We start from the raw sequence: 25200 nt of genomic DNA on the forward strand, positions 1-25200 counted from the left end.
TATGGGTCGTGACCCTTTTGGAGGTCAAATGACATTTTCACAGAGTCGCCTAGTTCATAACAGTACCAAAATGACAGTTATGAAGTAGCAACGAAAACAATTTTATGGTTGGGGATCACTACAACATGAGGAACGGCATTAGTAAGATTGGGAACCACTGCTTTAGACCAAGAGCCATCAATAATAGACAACAACTCAAGATTAACATACATGAAAGCATGGCCCTGAAGTTAACCAAGATATGTCCCTGCCATCAAGGTGATTCCAACTAATAGTAATTCTACTTAGGTTTTATGGGTTTATAAATCTTTATGAGAGCAGAAGGCCTCCTCGTTCTCCTGAAGAGTGATGACGGGTTTGAACTGCTGACCTTGCAGTTGGCAGCCCAATGCTTACCTAAAAAACAAACCTACAAGACTGAAAATAGAGAACCAGAGATACTGGTTTGTAACAAACAAAAATAAAACTAGAACCAGAGATAATAGATTTGTAACAAAACAAACTACAAAGTATAAAAGAATAGCATATTTGCTAAACTTTTGAATGAAGAAGCCAAGCAATTATCAAGATAAAACAAACTGTTTTAAACATGAGAAGACATTATTATATAGGATAACATCAAATAAAAGACATAAATCCCATCAAAACAAAAAAATGATAGAATCATTAGTAAACAGGCAATGTAGAGAATAACAAGAAACCTCATGAACAAAATGAACTCTAAGAAGAAAATTATGTAGAATCAAGAAGCCAGGAAAACTACTAAAAAAAAAAACCCAAACACACACACACACACACACACACAAATGACAATAAATTCAAACTTATTAATAGTTATACCAAATTCAAATGGATTAAATGAACCTGTCAAGAGACAGTAATAAAATGGATAAAAAAGTAGGAACCATCAATATGCTATCGACAAGACACATACCTTAGACACAAAGACAAAAAAATCAAGCTAGCAGCAATCAAAATGGAGGAGTGGTAATATTAATTTCAGATATCATATACTTTAAGGCATAATCCAGTATGAGACAAAGAGCATTATATAATAATCAAGTGAACAAGGGACATACCCATAATTAATCACTAAGCATACAATGAAAAAGTTTCAAAATAATTAATAAAACTCTTACAGAACTGAATGGAGAAACAACCCTACAACAATAGATTTTAATAGTATGAAATTATAATATACCACTTTCGATATAGAAGGTACAGAACAACTATAGAGATATTCAACAAAGACACAAAAGAACACAATCAACCAACTTGACCTCCTACAAATGTATGATGCATTACCGCGCCCCCCCTTGCAAAAAAAAAAAAAACCAAACAGAATTGGACTATACAGAGGAGAACTTTCATAGTATGTATTTTTCCAGAGAGGCGAGTATTGCGCAACTCACTCTGAGTTAGTGTACCTGGGGGCATCGCCTGGGAAGCTTCTCTCTGGTCACAGTGAATTTTTTTATAAAAGCAGTTTCACTCAAACCTCATTTTTTGTGGTGGCAATTTAAGAGAACAGCGTTTGGGTGTGAAGTTTAATTTCCCTGCTCAGGAAAAATGCCACAAACTGTTGTGATGTTGAACACAGCTTACAAGGACAGCGCTCTGGGAAAAACTCAAGTGTTACATGTAGTTTTCTTGTTTCCAAAAAAGGTAAAATGTCGATTGATGACAAACCTTGTTCTAGACATCCAACAACTTCTCGAAAAAGGATGCAAATGTCAACATTGTGCATTTGGAGTTAGTTCTACCAGCTCATACTGTAAATCGAGCTTTCTATTTAAATTGTAGAGGTTCTGAAAAGACTGTGTCACAGTTTGTGACAAAAAAGGCCTGATTTGTTGCAGACAGGGGACTGGTTTTCCCACCACAAAAATGCACACGGCAATCTCCATGCGACAGTTTTTGGCAGAAAACAGCATGCCTTTCTTGCCGCATGCACCTCAATCACCTGAACTTGCTCCTTGTGATTTCTTTTTGTTTCTGCGACAGAAGGGCATGAAAGACAATGGTTTTGCAAGGGGCTCAAGTAGAAAGCAAATGTTTTTAGAATGATGATGGCAATGAATGTACAAATGTGCTTGACACCATGGATGGTTGGATGGATTGTGATAAGAGTTGTACGAGCCCCCAATAAAATGATGAAAAAAAGTGTTTATAAACAAACAAACAAACAAGACAGACAACGGTATGACAACATAGAAGAGGTAAAGAAAAAAAAATGAGGGTGGTGCTGTCAGCCCTCCAAACAGGTGAGTTTGAAAAATGTTTCCAAGAATGGAATCACAGATTTGATAAATGTACTAAGTGTAATGGAGAGAATGTTGAAGGTGAAAGGGTTGTTTTGAAAAAAAATTGTATATATAGTTTTGAGAAAGGGAGGGGGGAAATTCTGTTGTTTTCTTTGGGGGTACCCCCTCATATACCATACTCCACCACACAACAGTACCATATACATTCTTTATCAGAATACAAGAAACATTCTCCAGAAGAGACCATATTAGGCTACAGAGCATGCCTCAATAAAGTGAAAAATAATGAGATATTACAAAGCATTGTCTCAGATTACAATAAAATTTGGAATCAATCAGATGATCAAGGGGAAAAACACAAATATATGGAAATTGAATAACACCTGGCTAAAAACTACTGGGTAATAGAAGAACAGTTTTTAAAGTTTTTTTCTTAAGTTAAACTAGAATGAAAACACAACATACCAAAACTTGTAGGACACAAAAAAAGCAGTGCTTGGAGGACAATTTATTGCAATAAATACGAATATCAAAAAGAAGTAAAAACAACACCTTAACAAAAGAGTTCTAAATATTAGACTTAGGGCAGTAAAATAAGCTTATATTCACAAGAAAAGAAACAATAAAGAAAATACTATGAAGAATTATACTCCAAAATTTTTTGAAAATCTAGATGAAATGGACAAATTTCTAGAAACATTTCCTATCCTAAGTTAACATGGACTAAAGTAGAAAACCTGAAATAGACCCATTAATGAAAGAAAAAATGAGCAGGTCATTAAAAAACTTCCAACAAAACGTCTGGATCCAGATGGCTTCACTAGTAAATTCTATTCAGAGAAGAGCTGACATCAATTCTACTCAAAGTAGGGCTAAGGGAGGGAGGGACTATACAGTGGTAGGAGGAAACTTTTAGGGAGGTGAATATGCTGTTTCTTTTTTTGCAGTGATGATTTTGTGGGTATATACCCATATAAAGCTTAAACGATTGTATACTTAAAAATTGTATACTTTATTTACGATATGCCAACTATATTTGAATAAAACTGTCCTTTAAATTAATTGTGTCCACAGAAGAGCAAACATTCAGTGTGACTATACTGAAAGTAGCAGGGAGTAACAAAAGAGCCATTTATGCACCCAAAAATGTATTTTTAGCAGCTGCAGAATAGTCCACTTTTGCCTTATTAGAAAGACTGCTTCCACTTTTCTATTCAATAATGGCATCTCATTATTGCAGGTAAAGCCTTTCTTTATTTAGGAATTATTGTTTTAGAATAAAGGCCCAGAATTAGAATTACTAGGTCGAAGTATGAATATTTTAAAGTTAGGCAGAGATATTTTAATTTCCAAAGCATTTTTACTATTTCGTAGTTTTAAACAATCAGGAAAATGAGATACAGAACAAATCCTTTTACTTCAGAAACTAAGAAACAGTACTAAATTTTCTTAGGGGATGTTATAAGGTCAGGAAGGCAGACAAAGATTTGAGTGAAAGTTTCTTAGGCAGATTTCTCTAGCACTTCACCTAATTCACAGAGACTGACACAATTCTGAACAAACCACAAATCATAAAAATCATTCCTCTGGTGGATATAACTGTTTTTCCTTCAAAGACATCTTATTGAGAATAATGAAGGGTTTCAATTCACATTCTCTTTCATTTTCTTTTTCCTTCCTCATCTTTCTCCTTTTCCCTTGCTCCTAGCTCTGAGGCTATCATTTCCAAATTAAATAAGCTAGCTCCAGTAATTAAGATAATAATTTAAGATACCAAAACAAAAGCTTCCATCACTATCTATTCCTACGGGGCACCCACAGGATGCTCCCATTTATCCTGTTTATAACACCACAGTCCATGCGAGGACATGCCTTGGTAAGATACATGCCACCCAACTATCTCTTTAATCTCTATTAAAATAAAGCAAAGACCTATCATTATAACTAATAAAAATCCTACCAGAAGGCAGTGTCTTCCTATATCCTGCTTCCTGCTAAGACATGAGGCTACACAATAGCAAAGCCAGTGGGTTTAAAAACACCCTTTGAACAATTCTCAGTAACTGAGGTTGGAGAACATTATAGTGATCCTTGTAATAGTTACAAAGCTATGTCTTCTTAGAGTCTCCTTAGAAAGACTCAGGCCATCCTTGAAGTGGAGTGGGGCAGGATGGCAACCTGCCGGGTTAACTAAAGGCTGCTTGGTTTTGAGACTTTTTCCCTCATAGTTTGAGTTCTGTCAATTAGCAGAGATATGTTACTGAACAAAAGGCCTACTGTCTCTTGCTCCATAAGTTAGCTTACAAAATATCCAATAAATACATTCTCAAACTCAAAATCATTTTATAGGGTAAAAAAACAGAGGGCAGATTTAAAGGAAACATAATAAGGAAAAGACATTGTTGAAACTAATATTTTGAAAAAGGGTTACTAAAATTGCAGGCATTTCCATCATATACATATAATAAGCTACCCGGTTTTTCTTTTTCTTTTCTTGAGAATTAATAGAAAAAAATTTAATAGCAATAATTTACTTATAGAATCCAGGTATCTCTTGGAGGGATCTCATAAAGTTTTCAAAAGATTTTTAATGATCAATTTTGAATGGTTTTAACAAACAAACAATACAACTACCAGTATTTTGTAGCCACTTAGTCATTTGTAAAGAGCTCTGGTAATACCATGGGTTAAGCGGTGGGCTGCTAATCTATCAGCTGTTCCACAGGAAAAATATTAGTTTATCTGCTCCCATAAAGAGTTACAGTCTTGGAAACCCTATGGGGCAGTTCTACTTTGTCCCATAGGATCACTAGAAGTCAAAATTGGTTTGGTTTGGTGGCATTACCCATTGGTGGTGCCCTTTTTCTCTTGATGCAATAAACTACTTAGGTGAGTACTTATTTGAGTAGTATGCACTCAGGGAATATAGGTATATAGATGGTACTGACAGATCCAACACAAATTACCAAAGCCAGAAGTCCTTTAGTCTGGAACTAAAAAAAAATTCTGTGAATATTTTCAGCCTATCTATTGCTCCGATACCTGAAAATGAGAACCTAGGACTCGGTCCTGTGGGATTAGGGAAGTACTATTCAAAAGAATAAATGAACCCTTGACAAAACCTACACAGTCTAAGAAGAAAACATTTAAAGCGGTGTGGGGGGAAAGACCAAGCAAACGAAAACATCCTGCAAACTAACACAACTCCCACCAAAAAAATAAAACAAAACAAAAACATCTTTCAAGGAAAACAGAACTTGTTTGGGTTTCTGCTTTACAGGCTCAGAAACCCAATGGAGCATTTCTAGTCTGTTCTATAGGGCCATGCAATGAGTCAGAATTGAATTGATAGCTGTGGGTTTAGATGTTTCTGTTTCTGCCAACAAACCACACCTGTCTTATAAAATGAAGTAAGTGAGTATGTGCAGGCTTTACGTGGAATCAACACAAAAGTTTTTGGTAAAATAAAGCCAGCATGTGAGGTATCCACTTGATTGGTCCATTTATCCTTTCAGGCAAGTGTTCCACAGAAAGGCACTGGTTTACTTGGGGTTGAAATGGTATGATAATTGATTGGAAATGGGTGGGTGGTAAAATTGGAAAAGACACCTCAATCTTCCTAAAGTCAAACCTTACATATGTTGGTGGTGTTAGGAGCCAATGAGTGGCTACCCACCCATAGCGACACTATGCACAACAGAACTGAATAATGCATGGTTCTCCCCTGCATCTTATTTACAATTGTTCCTATGCCTGAGCCCATTGTAGTAGCCATGGTATCAATATATCTCCTTTAGGGCCTTCCTCTTTTTCGCTGTCCCTCCACTTTACCAAGGATGATATCTTTCTCTAGGGATTCGACTCTCCTGACAATATGTCAGAAGTATGTAAGACAGAGTCTTGCCATCCTTGCCTGGGGCACTCTGGCCATACTTCTTCCAAGACAGATCAGTTTGTTCTTTTAGCAGTCCATGGTTCGTTCATCATTATTCTTTCTCAGGTCTGGGCACAATACAGACCTCTTGTAGTCAGTTGGCCAAGTAGCTATCTTCCAAATTTCCTGGCATAGACGAGCGAGTGCACATGTTCACATATATGAGCACACCTAATGAACATAGGGTTTCCTGTGCTCAAAGCCAGCACTCTTTCCCTTTCTTTTTTTTCTTCTTCTTTTTTTAAATTTATTTTTTGTTTATGCAGTCGAGTTTCCCACATTTGGGGAAATCGCAGGGGTCAGCACACCCGGAGTGCAATGGATAAGCCTCGCCCTGGGAAAACCACCTTCCTGTTCATGGTATCTCCCCTGCCAGGTAAGTATACACTTTCCCTTTCACAAAGCAAGACTGACAGTAATTAATTGCCACTGGATGACTTTAACAGCCAAAACCAAACTTACTGCCATTGAGTTGATTCCAACTTGTATCAACCCTGTAGGGCAGAGTAGGTCTACCCTGTGGGTTTCTGAGACAGTAAATCTTTACAGAAGTATAACAAATCAGTGTAAATTCCAGTATCCAATCAACTAGCCTTTGCTGTCATACAAACAATTCAGAGGTTTACAGTGTAAAAAAGAATGTGGTGCTTAAATCAAGCAGAATAAACTTCCTCTGTATGCTGAGAAAGGAGAATAGAATGGTGACATTTCCTTTCCACTTTTGAAACTGCAAAAAGTTCACAGTACTTTTTCTTGGATACAACATACGTAACCTTCTTTAAGAGTGAAAAATGTATCCTGACAACCCAATGCCTTTGCAGCTCAGCAGAGATTTCAGGCAAGAGGAGAGCAATTTATGATAGTTTCTTCCATTTGGGATGCAGAGTTGCTTGACCTAGCTTAGTGAAAACAGGACAAACTAGAAACAAGTGCTGTGAGCCAGCCCTCCCTGGTTAGAAGACCTGCACTGCATGCATTTCTCTGCATTTCCCTAGTTCATTAAACAGAAGTTTGAACTCTGAATCCTCTTCTACAATAAATGCTGAGTAGTTAACTACTCTTGAGTGCATGATTTTACCACCCTTCCAAAGCTTTCTCTGGCTTTCAGAATAAGAATCAAGCACCAAAGCATGATCTATAGAGTGAAATATGTCTGGATCTGAGAGGATCCATTTTGCTTCATTCTGTAGCAATGCTTGCAGTTCTCAACATGTGAGGTCAAACAGCATTATCTGTGTGCAATCCTACCTGCAACAAAGACCCACTCCCATTCCTGGGCTTAGCGTTCAGTGTTACTCCTACTGTGTCCACCCACTCTCCATGTGAGCCTAGAAAGCTCTTGAGATCATGTTCACTAAGAGCAATTGATTGTTCCTGCTTATTGCCAGTAAACAAGAACTCCCCAGACAACACAATCCAAAGATCTTCCTTCCTTCCCCGGCACACCTGAAATCTGTGAGACTTGAGGTTTAGTTTCACTATCTTCCAGATTTTAGTGGTTCATTTCTAATTTCATCGCTTATGGTTGTTCTGTAGTATACTGGAGCCAGCTCGCACCAGCTTACAAAAGATGATTATGTTTATCAGTTCCAATTCTGCTTCCAGTAACTCCACATTAACCTGAGGTGGTCATGATAAGAAATTGGCAAATTCTACAACTTAGGGCTTACTCTTGCTTTTCGTTTGCTTGTTTGTTTGTGGGGGAGGAATTGAGGAAAGAAAATCAGTTCTTATACATTTACAACTAGAACTCTTAATTCCTATAATGATCTTTATTTCTTCTGTGACCCAACCTTCTTTTCTTTCTCCAAAAATTTCTAAATTATCTGGAGTTTCTACTCTATAACCCAAAAGTATCCTATTTCTATCATGCCACATATTGTTCTCTGTACCTCTGAGAGATGAGTTACATAATTTCCAGGGCCAATGTAAAAGGAAAATGCAAGGTATTTTATTCAAAACTTAAGAATATTAGGACAGTAACAGAACTGGACAGGTACATGCCCCTGACGCTGGCCCATACTTCTGGCTTGAAGATAGTTGCTACTTTCTTCACTATCCCTCCCCTAATGCTCTTTTCAAACCATTATTCTTCAATCTTCTTATTAAAAAGCTCTTCCCTCTGCCATCTTGCCATGCTACAACTCTAATTACAGAGGTCATCCTTCAACTTATTTTGATACGTAGTTCTCAAAATCTCTTCAACCTAAGCCTGATGAGTAAGAGGGTTAAGAGAGCAGACTCTGGATAGAAACAGAATATATAGGTTCTGTCATATACTAGCTGTGTTCCCTTAGCTATATTCCTCAACCTTTCTGCTCCTGAGTTCCTTCACTTAACAATAGGGATAACAATTATATGTTAGAGAGTTTGTTCTAAAGATTTAAGAGAGTTAATATATGTACAGAGTTAACATTAGCTATTGCTGATATGATGATGATCACAATCATCAAAGATTTAATGTCCATACATTATTGTTTTTGTTGGGTACCACCTGGTTAGTTCTGTTAGTGATCTTATGCAAAACAGAATGAAACACTGTCTGATCCTGTACCATCCTTACATTTGTTGCTAAGTTTGATGCATTGTTGCAGCCCCTATTGTCAATCCATTTCATTGAGAGTCGTCTTCTTTTCCTAATTTACTAATCATAATGTCTTTCTCCTAGAACTGGGCTTTCCTGACAACATGTCCAAAGACTATACTTCTTTCAAGATAGACAATTCCAAGAAAATGCCCACTTAGATAATTAATTTAATATGTTCTTTAAGCTCACTGAATTCCTTCAACCCATTTCAAATGAGTAAATGTCTTCTCTACCTCAGTGATCCTCCTCCATATTTGCATAAGAAAAGCCTATCCATGGCTAGGTTTGGTGGCAAGTTGACTGAGCCAGGAGTTAATACATGTAAAGAGTTCAGAATGAATAAAACCTGGAACACAATAAGAAAATATTAACTATTGTTGCTATGATCATCATCATGATCAAAGACTCTCAATGCCCATATGTTGTTTTTGGATTTATCAATTAATAGCTAGTAATTCCTCAGGATGTGAACTAATACAATGTAATCAACTCCATAAAAAGACATGCTATGAGCACCCAATGCATTGTAAGATTAGGCTGGAATACATCATTCTTACTTAGATCACAGCCCTGATGAAAAGCCCAATAGAAAAAAATGTTTCCTCAGGGATGTGACCTGCTTCCAATGTAAGCGATGCTGTGGAAAAGCTTACTTGCTTTTTCCTGGGCCTGTATTTTGTTGTCTGGTTCATCAATCTCTGGTTCTTTGGCCTTGAGCAAACTGCCATTTGAGCCAATGGGCTGCCATTTGTCGGCAACCAGTATCTGACCTACTAACTTTGGAATCATACACCTCTGCAGCCAGAAGCCTAACCTGCTAACCCAGGATTCATTCATCTCTTTAGCCACAAAAACTTCTTTCTGTGAATCTTGGATTCATAAGTTTCCACAGCTATGTGAGTCAGGACTTCCACTCACCAAGATGACTTGGCTACTACTACTGCTGAGTACCCAATCTGCCAACAGCAGAGACCATCACTGAATCTGAGAAATGAGATCATTCCACATGGACACCAATTACCAAGCTGGTAACAGGTTGATTACATTAGGGTATTTCCTTCCCGTATAGGGAAGGAATAGACATTTACTCTGGATACAGATTTGCCTTCCCTGTATATAATGCTTCTGTCAAAAATACCATCTGTAGACTTAGAAAATATCTTTCCCAGTGCCATGGCATTCCATATAGCATTGCCTCAGATCAAAGGACTCACTTCAAAGCAAATGAAATAAGGCATGGGCCCATACTCATGGAACCCACTGGTCTTGGAACGTTCCCCATCATCCTGAAACAGCTGCCTTGATACAATAAATAGTCTTCTAAAGACACAATTTTAGTGCCAGATAGGTAATAATACCTTGCAGAATTAGGGCAGTTATCTTCAAGAGGCCTTACATCCTTTAAACTAGGGCATAATATATGGTGCTATTTCTCCAACAGCCATGACTCATGAATCCAGGAACCAAGGAAAGAAGCTGAAGTGACACCACTCACTATTACTCTAGTGACCACTTGGATTTTTACTGAGACCTATTATGTTAATTAAGTCTGGAATTATAATTCCAAAGGAAGGAATACTTCCACTTGGACAAATAACACTGATTCTATTCAACTGGAAGTTAAGAATGTGGACACTCCTGGCCTGTGTCTGAATCAACAAGCAGAGAAAGGAGTTACTGTACTGAATGGTATACTTGATCATGATTACTCATGGGAAACTGAAGTGATATTACATAAAGGAGACAAACATCTGGAACGTAGGAGATTCCTTAGGATGTCTCTTAGTACTATTACCCTCTGTAATTTTTAAAAACTGGTAAACTACAGCAAATCAATTCTGACATGACTATTAATACCCCAGACCTTTCAGTAATGAAGGTTTGAGTCACCTACCAAACAAAGAACAACCAGCTGAAGTACTTGTTGAGAAAAAAAGAATACAAAATGAGTGGTGGAAGAAGTTAGTTCGAAATACTAGCTACAGTCATGTGATCAAGTGCAGAAATGAGGACTGTGTTATTATGAGTTTTCCCCTTATTTCTGTTAGTTCACTTATAAAATATGCTGTATATTTTCAGTTATATGCATGTTAGCTGTATCATGTTAAGAGCAAGGATGAATTTATAAATGTCTTTATTTAGAGATTATATATAGCTTAGGGAGACTTGTATAGGTGCCAAGTTCACAACTGTGATAGATTTTGTGTTAACTGGGCTGAATTCTCAATGATTTGGCAATTAAGACTTAGTATCCCTCATGATGTGACCTAACAATGTAATCAACCCTATAAAGGGGTCTTCTATGAGCAACTAATCAACTATAACTTTAGGATGAGATACAACTTTACCTAGATGAGAGTCTGATGCAATCAATTAACAGAACTCTAAATATCAGTACTACTGTTATAAATTCATGGTATTCATTTTCGGTGTTACCCTAGCAATCCTCCTAAGAGAGCTTCAAAGAGTTCTGCAAAAAGAATTTTAAAATTCTATTATATCTTCATTCCATTTTTCTATGAATTTTTAAAAGAACCCTCCTATTTCCTTATCTCATCTGACATCTCCTATGCTTTAGAATAAAAGGAACCATAGTGTGCCAAGTGTTGGACTGCTAGCCAAAAGTTTGGAAGTTCAGGCCCGCCAGTGACTTCTTGAGAGAAAGAGATTATCTGCTCTCCTAAATATTTACAGCCTCAAAAATCCTAAGGAGCAGTTCTATTCTGTCCTAAGGGGCTGGGCTGTTGTTATGAGTCTGAATCTACTTAACAGCGATGAGTATTTCTTATAATGGCTATCTCAGGCTTGTACTACTCTCCCAAATCTACCCACCCCATCTACCTCTGCTTCTACTCTCAGCAGATGATCTATTCTCCTACTTCTGTGGAAACAGTAATGGAATTAGAACTACCACAATTTCCTTCTGCTGAATCTATAAAACCACTTTAGCTATATCTAAACCACCTTCCTTCCCTTCCTAGCACAATGAAAGAGATGTCTTTTCTGTCTACAGCTGATCTTGTGTTCTGTGCTACACAGTCTAACCACCACCCTCCCCACCTTATAAAGCAGAGGTTCTCAAAGTGTGGTCCCCAGTCAGTAGCATCAGCATTATTTAAGAACTTGCTAAAAATGCAGATTTTTAGGCCTCATTACATACCTACTAAATCAGAAACTCTGGAGTTGGGGCCCAGTAATCTGTTTTTAACAAGACCTGTAGGTGATTCTGATGCATGCTAAAGTTTAAGAGTCAAACGCTAAGGAATTATTATCTATCCCCTTTCTTGCATCTCTAACCTCCATCTCAAGCTCAATCATTCTCGTTCCTGAAGCACTGCAATAGCCTCCTACTTAATCTCTCAACGTAAAGTCTTCCTAGTCTACTCAATACACAGTTATATATGATTGTAATTCCTTGCTTAAAACTCTTAAAAGACATCCCACGAATCTGAAGATAAAGACAAAGATCAACATCTTAAGAAGACCTCAAGTCTCTTCATAACTCTCAAGATTCCTTTTTTCACTAGCACTGAGCTGTTTGCTCATCAAAATCACTCTCAATTACTTGATACTCCAGACAACTCTGAATCTTTTGTCTGAAATAATTTTCCTGTGTCTTCTCCTAATTTCTACTTGAACTTCAATCTCAATTTAAACTTTTCCTCTTTTAAACTTTATTTCCCCTTAGACTTGACTTGTGTTTATTTACTTTAGGTTGTCACAGCCTCCTGTACTCATCCTCTCATACCTTGCATCATGCTTAAAAGTATTTAACATTTAAAATTTTAATGTATGCTGACCTTCCCAGAGTATAAGCTCCATTAAGGCAAAAATCGGTTTATGTACTTATTAGAATAACCCTAGTGCCTAGCTTATTATAATAATGTGTACATAGTAGATGCTCAATAAATATTTGCTGACACAACTACCTACTAAAACCCTACTTATCTCTTACACATACACCCTAACTGCATGCTCCAGTGGATCATTTTCTCTTTTGTGTTCCTACAGTAACGTGTATATAAATCTATTACTGCAATCATCACTAATTCCCCACTAGACAGTAAACTCCCTGAGAGCAGGGTTGTGTTTGGTTTACCTTTATATCTCAAGCTCTTAGAGACCTGACACTAATACCAAACCAAAACCAAACTCACTGCCATAGGGTCAAAGCCAATTCAGAGAGGCCCTATAGGACAGAGTAGAACTCCCCCTGTGGGTTTCCAAGACTGCAACTCTTTACAGGTAGAAAGCTCCATCTTACACCCAAGGAGTGACTGGTGGTTTTGAACTACTGACCTTGCAGCTGGCAGCCCAACTCATAGCCACTACACCACCAGGGCTCCAAGATTAATAATAGGTTTCCTTAAATCAGCGGTTCTCAACCTATGTGTCAAAAACTCTTTGAGGGTTGAACGACCCTTTCAGAGGGGTTGCCTAAGACCACCGGAAAATAAATTTACATGTCGTCAACCTTATCTGCTTTCTTTGAGGAACATGACATTGAACCAGACAAAAGGATTATGATGATCATTTCTGTGAAAGAACACTTGTACATGCTTGCAGACGAAATTTCATCCTACTTTCCAAATCTACCTGACACCCCATGTGCACTTGCCAGAAGTCCATTCACAGTCAAATTTGAAGATGCTCCTGAGACAGCACAAGAGGAGTTCATTGAACTTATTAACAGCGATGCAATGAGAACTGATTTCTCTACAATGTCAGTTACAAAATTCTGGATCAAGTGTTTGCAGTCACATCCTGTTCTGTCTGAGACTGTGTTGTGCCTTCTTCTTCCATTTCCAACAACTTATCTTTGTGAAACAGGGTTTTCCAGCTTGTTGGTTATCAAGTCTAAATACAGAAATAGACTTGTTGTGGAAGATGATCTTTGTTGTGCTCTTGCAAAGACTGCCCGGAGAATTTCTGATTTGGTGAGAAAGCAGGTATTCTCAACTTCACACTGACGTTGACTTTTTACGCATACTGTCGCAAAATGTAGCAATGTAGTTTACTGTTGTTATATTAAGACTTACCCATGTTGCATCATGATTCAAGACAAAATTTCATTTATTTGTAATTAGAAATAACTATTTCACAATACATAATTACATATTGCTTGTGTGAAGAATCACTATGCTTTAATTATGTTCAATTTGTAACAATGAAAACACATGCTGCATATCAAATATTTTCATTACGATTCATGACAGTAGCAAAATTAGTTATGAAGTAGCAACAAAAATAATTTTATGGTTGGGGATCACCACAACATGAGGAACTGTATTAAAGGGTCACCGCATTAGGAAGGTTGAGAACTACTGCCTTAAATGTTTCCAGGCATATTAAAACCCATTACAGGAAGGTGGGGTGGGGTGGGGGTGGGGGGCGAGTTTGTGTAAAGGGGAGCTGATGTCAAGGAGTTCAAGAAGGGAAGGAATGTTCTGAAACTGATTGTGATAGCAATTATACAACACTGCTTGATGTGATTGAACTATGGAATGATGTAGCTCCCAATAAACTGATTTTGGGAGAAAACAAAACAAACAGAAAAACATTACAAACTCCATAGAATAGAGCAGGGCTGCTCCACAGGGTTTCTGAGATTACAAATTTTGGTGGCAGCAGACTGCCTCATCTATCTTTTGAGGAGGAGCTGGTGGGCTAGACTCTTCAATGTCTAACCCCCACTGAGCCACCAAGGTGCCTTAAAACTTATAACTCTAATTTTGCACTGCTAGAGGGTTTTTTTTCTCAATATTAAATCTGAGTTACAATTCTAATTATGCTATTTGTTAGCTACAAGATCACAGGCTAATTAACCTCTTTGGGCCTAAGTTTCCTCATCAGGAAAACAGGGTTTTATTATACCTACTTAGAAATATTGTTATGAAAATTAAACAAAATAACACAGTACAATAATTAGCACACACCGTGACTGGCATATAGTAGCCTCCCCACTCTGACTTCAACGCTATAGAGACAACTAGGACAAAGCAAATACAAAAATAAGTCACAGCAATCAAGGGAGACTGAGCACAGAGTGAGTCACTCCTTTTCATCACTCGCCTAGGAAGATCAACAATGCAGAAGCAGAATAAGCAGAATAAACTCTACTGGTGGCATCTCTCTGTGCATACACAGCTTGGAGAGAATTCACCCAGAGACCTATTGACTAATGACCACATCCGGCTCCTCAGCTCAGCAGGTCATGTCTTAAAATCTGCAGAACTAGGAAGCATGGTTAATTCGGACTGGAATAGAACTACTTCTTAAGGATGTGTTTACAGGGGGGAAATGGGGTGGAGGAGGAGAATTTAACTGCAACCACATCAATCAAGTGTTTTGCAATCTGGCAGAAAACACTGCAGAACTGTTGGTGGAGACTAACACCCACATAACTGCACTTACCTGTAGCCAAGAACCAGCTTAGACTAGATAATGAGATGTTTTCTGCTGTTACCAACAATAGCCAAACTTGCAAGGAGTCAGTGTCTCTAAGGTCAAATTACCCTTGCCCCTCTAGGCAGCACCAAATAACAGGGCACCAGGCTACTTTATGCATATATTCCACGGCCTTGGAGCATTGCACACGCCACAGGAGCTTCGATGCTGTGTGCCAAAAGTTGGGAGCAGATTTCATAGCTCCTCTGCTCTTTCTTCATAACATGCTTACCTCTGCAGAGTCACTGGTAATCACATCACCTACTTCCTTGGAGTCATTCTTTATGAAATGCTGTGTGACTACAGGTGTGGTAACTACATCTTCAATGGAACTATCTCTCTTCTGAAGCTTCCTGATTAAGCTCTGCTGGACACTGGAAGATACAGCAGGTGTGAATGGTGCTCTGGGTGGGTTCTGCCTCCTCCAAGATGACCTGCTCCAACCTAGCCCCAGAAGATGTGGTACATCATCTTCAGGTGGAAAGCCCAAGCCATGTTCAGTTTGAAATAGTTTTAAAAACACCAGCATGGAATTGGAAGAGTTTGTCCTAAAAGCCCGGCAGCTCTGGGGCCTGCTGCAGTTAGCCTGAATGCAAATCCCTTCTAGCCACCAAAAAACATGGCAGGCAGAGTCCTGACAGCAGGCAGCCCAACATGACTGGAGAGTGGGGGTTCCTTCAAGAAGCCGGAGGTGATTTTCTCCCCCAGATCTCAGGCCAACTCCAAATTGTGTCTTCCCCTGCTGGCACCTGCTCTCACTGGCATCTAAAAACAAAGAATGAAAACATTTTAAGATGAAATCACAACAGAGTCGACTGCTACTCAAGGAGCCCTGAAGCTAACATTTGAACCTATTTTGAAGACTAGTTTTTAAAGAAGGTGGGAAAGCTTTCTAGTGAATGGAACAGAGAAAGCAAAAAAGAAAGCCCTTTGGCTCAAGACATTTTAGCTTGTCTAAGTATTGCTTCACATTTGCCACTGGTTCCTCTTAATAAGTCCAGTGGTTTTCAACCCGTGGATCGCAACCCCTTTGGGGGTTGAACAACCCTTTCACATGGGTTGCCTGATTCATAACAGCAGCAAAATTACAGTTATGAAGCAGCAACAAAAATAATTTTATGGTTGGGGGAGGTCACCACAACATGAGGAACTGTATTAAAGGTTGAGGCATTAGGAAGGTTGCGAACCGCTAACATAGACCTTTACACAGAACCCAGTTCATGAAACATATAACACAGAACCTATTCTAGCTGAAATGTATGGAAGGGTGGGGAGAAGCAGAAGCCCATCACTTTGAACCTTCCGCTCATCTCCAGAGGATTTCTCAAAGGCAGTGTGAAGACTATGGAACCAGCGGAACACGTTACTGACAAGCTAGAGTATTTCTCTCCCACTATAGCTGGCAGCAACATGAACTGAGCAACTCTTCAAGTTATAGGTGCTTTCATGTTCTACTAGCTATCTGCATAAGTCATGTGGTTTTGCACATCGCAATATTAGCCAGAGGGATTCTGCTATAAGGAACTTTCTAAAACTAGGAAATATAGGCATGTACATATATATATATATTAATATATAATTATAGGGATATAAGTCTATGTACATATAATTTATATGATAAGAATTAAGGTAGCATACGGACACTGGGCTACTACTCAAGGCCCAATGTCCGTATGCTACCTTAATTAATGCAAAAACACTTTGTTCTAATAACCTGGCATTCTGTGATGCCCACCTTCCCCATACTTTCACTAAAGACAGAACGGGTGCATAAGCAAATGTGAAGAAAGCAGATGGTGCCCAGCTATTAGAAGATATAGCATCTGGAGTCTTAAAGGCTTGAAGTTAAACAAGCAGCCATCTAGCAGGGAAGCAACAAAGCCCACAAGGAAGAAGCACACCAGCCTGTGTGATCACGAGGTGTTGATGGGATCAGGTATCAGGCATCAAAGACCCAAAACAAACAATCATATTGATGTGAATGAGGGTGGTAGCAGTGGAAACCCAAAGCCCATCTGTAGACAATTGGACATCTCCTCACAGAAGGGTCACAATGAAGGGACAAGTCAGCCAGGGTGCAGTATAGCACCAATAAAACATACCACATGACCCCAGTTCTACCTTACAAATCACGCTAGACTGGAGCACATATATTGGTACAGCTAAGAGCTCTCAACACATGGAATTTGGGACAGATAAACTACTCAGGAACAGTACTGGGAGGAGTGATACCAGGAGGGTCTGGGGAACAGGAGGGGAGAAGGGGGAGAAAGGGGGAACTGATTGCAATGATCGACATATAACACCTACACCCACCCCCCAGGGGGATGAACAACAGAAAGGTGGGTGAGGAGAGGCAGCAGATGGTGTAAGATATGAGAATAAATAATAATTTGTAATTTATCAAGGGTTCCTGAGGGTTGGAGGGTGGGGGAAGGAGGGAAAAAAGAGGAGCTGACACCAAGGGCTCAAGTAGAAAGAAAATGCTTTGAAAATGATGATGGCAACATACACAAATGTGGCTAATATAATTGATGTATGGATTGTTAGACAAGCTATAAGATCTCCAAATCAAATGATTTTTTTAAAAAAGGAACTTTCTAATGGCAAGCCATATTACGATTAGAAACAAAGTACAAGCCTACTATTATTAACCTAAATAATATGATACAAAATTCTAGTTAATTTGCCTATGGATAAACTTTTGGCTGTTGAGTTACCTCAGGCATGGCATTGATTTTCTAGAAATATTATTTCACCTTTGTTTGTTCAAATAAAGTGAAATGAAAGTTGTTATACACAGTTATTTTAAGGTATAATAGATGTCCTTTAACAAGCTGTGATCAAGATTATATAAGGCCAGAACCAGGGGGAGGCAAGAAGGCCATCTCATAAAATTAACAGCAAACTTGATTTGTAAGATTCTGAGAGTGAGAGATTCTTAATTTTGAGTCCTAAGTCCCTCTTTGTTACTTGCTCTGGGCTTGGTCCAGGGTCATAACATAAAATATGTAAAATATGCAACATCAGATTCCCCCAGGGTATGAACAGTTCCTAGGTAGATTCATTGTTACCCTTTAAGAGGATGTAGTGTTACAATGGACGTTTTGCTGTGTGAAAGTAGTCAAGCACTACACAGATCAATACTGTATGAGAGCACTGTTCTAAAAAGCCAAGGAAAAGTTTTCACACAAAAAGGAACCAGCTTTGATGGTGACCCAGGTGGGAGGTGATGTGAGAAGAGGGGAAGACACAGGTTAGAGCAGTGGCTTCCAACCTTCCTAATGTCGTGACCCTTTAATACAGTTCCTCGTGTTGGTGACCCCCAACCATAAAATTATTTTTGTTGCTACTTCATAACTGTAATTTTGCTACTGTTATGAATCGTCATGTAAATATCTGATATGCAGGATGTATTTTCATTGTTACAAATTGAACATAATTAAAGCATAGTGATTCATCACAAAAACAATATATAATTATATATTGTGAAATATTTATTTCTAATTACAAATAAGTGAAATTTTGTCTTGAAGCATAAAAAAAGGAAAAAATATGCAACACAATCAAAGTACTTAAGAGAAGGGTAATTACATCTGCATGTGCACATAACTAAAAAGCGCTATGACGGACTAAAGCAATCACCTGGTAATCAGCCAAAGTCAACCTGATGCCGAGGAAATACCTATTAAATATCCAACAGACTAAAGATGGACAATAATCATGGATAAGAGGAAAATAAAAGCGAGGCTACTGTTCTATTGAGTCTAGCACCATGAAAGCCACTCTGCAACTGTTCTTTAACACAGAAAGATACACTTGGGCCAACCTAATGTTAGACAAAGCAAGGAAGGAGGCCAGAGACTATAGAATCATTTTACAAAAAGATGAAGAAATAGCAACAAAGAGAAAACAGAGCTACCAAAATACCCCTCACTGCCTCCTATCTACCTTTCCTCAGTCACCAATGGTATGAATCTCATAAATTCAAGCTATCTAAGTTTACTGCTGATGAAGATCAAAGACTTCAGCCTTCATTATGAATTGCACCTCAAAAGACAAAATCAATGAAACCAAATTCTGGTTTCAAATAATCGACAAAACAGATATAGCTCTAGTAAGACTGATCTCAGATAAAAAAGAGAAATCACAAATAAGCAATGCCAGGAATGAAAGAAGAGATTTCACTACAGATGCAATAAACCAGGGCCAGGAAACTATAGCATGGGGCCAACTCCAGCCTCTGCTGCTCCTGTGAATTAAGTTGGACCATGTAATACATTTATATCTATTCATTTGTGTACTGTCTGTGGATGCTTTTGCACTATAATAGCAGAGTTAAACAATTGTAACAGAAATCTATGGCCCACAAAGCCTAAATAGGTGGCCCTTTAAGGATAAATTCACCAAGCTCTGAGTTAAGAGAATGTACCTTTATTTAACTTAGCACTTAATACTGATTTAGCCTACTAAATCTGAATAAACTCAATGGCAGTAAGTTAATTCATTTTGGTAGCTGTTAACATATAGAAGATTGACAAATTATTTTTGTCTAATTAAAATGCAAATCATTTCATTCAGCAGAAAAGATAACCTCAACAGTTGTAGTTTTATTAACCTGTAGGACATTGATAAGTTTAATATCGAACTTCCACACTTGTATCATCATTCTTTTCCTGACTAACCACATACAACTGTATTCCTCAACAGCCTTTTTACAATCTGATGACCTCATTCATTAGTTAAGGAAATCTGACACAGGCTTCCTTTATATTTGCGAGAGTGATGTTTTTATCTTTTTGAAATTTATGCTTTCACACCCAAGAAGCCCACATTCACTTAAAAAGGCCACAAAACATAGAAGAATTACTAAATTTCAGGGAATAACAGAGATTGTTAAAGTACATATAATTCAATTCCCCTTTGGGCTGACAATCTCTCTAAGACAACTCCAAGTGTTTTCGAGCCTCTGAAATTACCTTCTGCAATTGGGAGTTCATTAACAAGACAGGCCATTCTATTCCTGTATATTCTAAGAGAAATTTTTTCTTAGGGGAATGCTTAAGAACTTATGGCATACCTATCACACATGTTAAAAGATGACTAGAAAATTGCTGTGGCAAGATAGAAAACTGTTTACAATGTAATAGTAAGAACTAAAACAAAATATAAAATTACATACCATATATACTCGTGTATAGGCCGAGTTTTTCAGCACATTTTTAATGTAGTTTTTGTGGTAAAATTAGGTGCCTCAGCTGATATTCGGGTCGGTTTATACTCAAGTATATATGGTATAGAATCTGTTTAACTACCAAAATGTCTACCAAAGGCCATGGTTTGGAAGCAAAGACCTAAGAATCCAATTCAACATTTACTAAAACCTATTATATGTTAGAAATTATGATAGCTGTTAAGGATAAAATGTGAACAAGACATGTTGTTTCAGACCTCAAAGACTTTACAGTCTACAAAAGGAGAAAGACAAGACACGTCATTTCAATTCAACATGACAAGCAATATAGCATGAGCACATAGAAGAGGCCACCTGCGTTTGGGGAGTCGGCAAACTTCTCCAAGGAAGTGACCATGCAACAGGGAACTACATGATGAGAAAACAAAGCCTAAGGAGGTAGGGAGGTGAAGCTAGAGTGCTTTCAGCAAAGGCTTTTCATTAAGAATTATTAAAGACTAGAAAGTTATTTACTGTAGTGAAATATCATTTCTTCCCCTGTACAAGCCACCTACGTCATGGCTCCAGTTACTACTTTCACTCCTATTGCTCCTAAATATGGATTCACATTTCCAGCCCAGACAGCTTCTCTGTTACCTTGAGATGATAATGCAAAATGTGATAGTATTTTATCCTCCTGTTATGTAAAACGAACTAAAACCACATGAATCAAGTAGTTCTTGATCCTGTCACTCCTGAATCTAGTATTATTGTTGTTAGCTGCCACTGAGTCAGTTCTAACTCATGGTGCCCCTATGAAGTACAGAATGAACCACTGCCCGGTCCTGCACCATCCTTCCGATTGTTCTTTGAGCCCATTGTTGCAGCCACTCCTGAATCTAATGGTGGTCTTTAACGTCTACTCTCCAGGTTAATCTCTTGATCACTTCCTATACCTTATGTTGGTTTCAAGTCATATTTGGCCTTCTTTCAATTTCTGAGAAGTACTCTGGTCTCTTCTCCCACAGAAAACTAAAATTGTGAACATGGATAACTTATTCAGAAAGAGGGGAAAGAGCAGACATCTGAGACTCACCTTCAAGTCCCTTTCTCAGATTGGACTCTAAAGCCTATCACTTCAATCTCTCTAGTTTTGACATTCTTAGCAACTTTACCCCACCTGCCTGAGATAATGGCTATCTCAGATGAGACATCTAGGGGGTTGGGGGTTAGTGCCATTGTAAGTAAATGGTCTCCATTCTGACTAGAATTGAGTTCCCACCCTCCTTTACTCTTTCTTCATTTTCTACATTACCCATTTCAGATCTTCTCCATTCTTTTCAAAGAATGCCACCTGCCATCTAGCTATTACCTTTATCTCCTTATTCATCCATCCACACTACAAATATTGAGAACCTGCTTCATCCTTAGGCATTGTTTTGAAGGTGCTTATAATTCAGCTTATGATTCATATGGAAAAGACAAAAATTAAGCAAATAAGTGCAATAATCAATATAAAACCACCAGGCAATATCTGTACTCTGAAGAAATAAAACTAGCATTTACATATTAAAAGTTTCCCTGGTAGCACAAACTGTTATTTACTCAACTGCTAGTGGAAAGGTTGGCAAACCCACCCAGTACTATATAGGAGTCTGCTTCCATAATAATTATAGTCTAGAAAGCCTAATGGGTCAGCTGTCACTTGGGGTCATTCAGACTTAGAATCAACTCAACAGCTCCTAATAACAACAACAAAATGAAGATTGCTATAAACTTGGAATTATCTGGTCTTACTGTGGTAGTCTATGTGTTGCTGTAATGCTGGAAGCTATACCATCGTTATTTTGAATGCCAGCAGTTACCCATAGTAGACAGATTTAGCAGGGCTTTCAGACTAAGATACACTAGGAAGAAATTCCTAGAAATCTACTTCTAAAAAAATTAACCTCACCCCACCCCACCCCCACTATCACGATCCCAATTCTACCTTACAAATCTGGCTATACGAGAGGATGTACACTGGTACAGATAGGAACTGGAAACACAGGGAACCCAGAACAGATGATCCCTTCAGGACCAGTGTTGTGAGTGGCGATACTGGGAGAGTGGAGGGTGGGTGGGTTGGAAACCGGGAACCGATTACAAGGATCTACATATAACCTCCTCCCCAGGGGATGGACAACAGAAAAGTGGATGAAGGGAGACTTGGACAGTATAAGATATGACAAAATAATAATTTATAAATTATCAAGGATTCATGAGGGAAGGGGAGTGGGGAGAGAGGGGGGAAAATGAGGAACTGATGCCAGGGGCTTGCTTAGGTGGAGAGCAAATGTTTTGAGAATGATGAGGGCAATGAATATACAAATGTGCTGTACACAATTGGTGTATGTATGGATTGTGATAGGAGTTACATGAGCCCCTAATGAAATGATTAAAAAATGAACAAGGAAAAGCCTTATAAGTAGGTAAGATACTGTTGGATATAGTGTTAGAAGATGAGCTCCTCAGGTGGGAAGACACTCAAGATATGTCAGAGGAGGAGCTGTCACCTCACAAAAGACTTCACCTTAATGACATGGAAGAAGCAAAGTTTTTACGACTGTCATTTGCACCGAAAACAATGGTGAAAAACAAGGTTCCAAGAATTAACAGGAGGCCAATTGTGGTATTTCAATAAAAAGGTACAACATTGAAAATGTCCATTTATCATTGCTTCTCGGCCTTTTGGCTAAGACCAAGTGTAGAAAATGTCCACTTAGCTATACCAAAAAATTTTTTTAAGAAAGCTACCTGGCCAATCAACTGGAAAAGATCCATATCTGTGCCACTCCAAAGAAAGATAATCCAAAGAATGTGGAAATTATCAAACAATGTCATCACATGCAAGTAAAGTTTTGCTTAAGATAATTCAAAAAAGGTTGCAATCGTACATTGACAGGGAACTACCAGATATTCAAGCAAGATTCTGAAGAGAACTTGGCACAAGGATATCATTGAAGACGTTAGATGGATCTTGGATAAAAGCAGAGAATACTAGAAAGATGTTTATCTGTGTTTTATTGACTATACAAAGGCATTCAACTGTGTGAATCATAACACATGGATAAATGTGAATCATGAGAATTTTGGAACACTTACTTGTGCTCATGCAGAACCTGTAAACAGACTTAGAGGAAGTGGTTCAAACAGAGCAAGGGGAGAGCTGTATAGTTTAAAATCAGGAAAGGTGTATGTCAAAGCTATATCTTTTCACTATCCTTAATTCATCTGTCTGCTGAGCAAAAAATCCAAGAAGCTAGATCGTATAAAGAATAATAAATGTGGAGGAAGGCTCCTTAACAACCATTAATATACAGATGAAACAACCTTGCTTGCTCAAAGTAAAAAGGAAAGGAAACATTCACTGATGGAAGATCGAATGAATTACCATATACCTCAGCAAAAAGAAAACAAAAATCTCCACAACTAGACCAGTAATCAACATCAGGATACACATAGGAAGTTGTGAAGAATTTTGTTTTAACTCACTCCACAATCAATGCCCATAAAAACAGCAGTCAAGAAGTCAAATAATATATCTGCATTGGGCAATACTGCTATAAAAGACCTTTTAAGTGTAACTTTGAGGACTGAGTTGTGCCTGATCAAAGTCATGGCATTTTCAATTGCCTCACGTGAATGCAAAAACTAGACAATAACTAATGAAGACTGAAGAACTGATGCCTTTGTTACAGTATTGGCAAAAAAATACTGAATATACCATGGGCTGCCGGAATAACAAACTATGTCTTGTAAAAGGTACAGCCAGAATAGCAAAGGTTGCTCTTATGTGTTTTGGACCTAATATTAGGAGGGACTAGTCCTGGAGAGAGATATCCTCCTTGATAAAGTGGAGGGTCATCAGAAAAGAGGGAGATCCTTAAGGAGAGAAATTGGCACAGTGGGTTCAAACATAAAAACTGTGAGAATGGCCCAGGGCTGGGAAGAATTTCATTTTGTTGTACATAGGGTCACTCTGAGTCAGGACCAACTCATCTGCATGTAACAATAATTATCCCCCTTGTTCTGTTTGAATATTTACATCTTGGTATATGGACAGGTTCCAAATGAGCACCATTAGGTAGTTCTGTCAATTCCATTCCTCACAATGCTATCTATAACTTGTTATGATTCACATAATAAATAAAACATAGGTAAACATCTTTCTGGTATTCTCTGCTCTTAGCCAAAATCCATGATATCCTTCAATTGATGGTCTGTTAAATCCCGGAGCCTTGTTTTTCACTAATACCTTCAGTGAAGCATAAGCTCTTCTTTAAATGCTATCAATAACTGGTCACATGCTATCTCCTGAAATGACTGAAGAGTGACAAATCTTGGGGAACACTGACTGTATGGCATCCATCTTCCCTTGATGCTTCCTGTGTCATTTGAAATTGTGCCCATAGAACCCTTCAATATTGCGATGCAAGGCTTGAATCCGTTCTCTAGTTCTTTTAGCTTAAGAAAATCAGGCTTGTTATAAGAGTTGTAAGAGCCCCCAATAAAATGATATTTTAATTTTTTAAAAAGAAATTGAGGCTTTTATTGGGAGTTTTTTAATTTGTTGAATGCAAAAACAATGATATATATATAAACCCCCACTTAATTCACAATAAAAATATTGGAAGAAAGAAAAATGCCAAGCATGTTCTTCTTTTGTGGTATTTGTTCATTTCATTGTACTGCTTTATTTTGTCTTCTAGAAATTTGAAATTTTCTGTTCAGCTTTTACATCACTATTTCTTTC

General features: G+C 38.1%; 1 protein-coding gene and 1 pseudogene across 4 annotated transcripts in view; both read right to left on the bottom strand.

The window, feature by feature from the left end:
- Positions 1 to 25200, bottom strand: part of KIAA0319L (KIAA0319 like) — a 132117-nt gene that overhangs the window by 62367 nt on the left and 44550 nt on the right. For 3 of the 4 annotated variants that reach the window (XM_075553791.1, XM_075553786.1, XM_075553782.1), the window contains exon 3: positions 15465 to 15997. The exons of the other annotated variant lie outside the window; for it this stretch is intronic. In XM_075553791.1, coding sequence (XP_075409906.1) covers positions 15465 to 15997 — 533 coding nt within the window. The remainder of the gene's footprint in view (positions 1 to 15464; positions 15998 to 25200) is intronic. 4 annotated transcript variants of the gene reach the window in all.
- Positions 6455 to 6582, bottom strand: LOC142438004 (U1 spliceosomal RNA; annotated as a pseudogene).

Source organism: Tenrec ecaudatus, chromosome 1, assembly GCF_050624435.1.
Source record: "Tenrec ecaudatus isolate mTenEca1 chromosome 1, mTenEca1.hap1, whole genome shotgun sequence".
Taxonomy (NCBI): domain Eukaryota; kingdom Metazoa; phylum Chordata; class Mammalia; order Afrosoricida; family Tenrecidae; genus Tenrec; species Tenrec ecaudatus.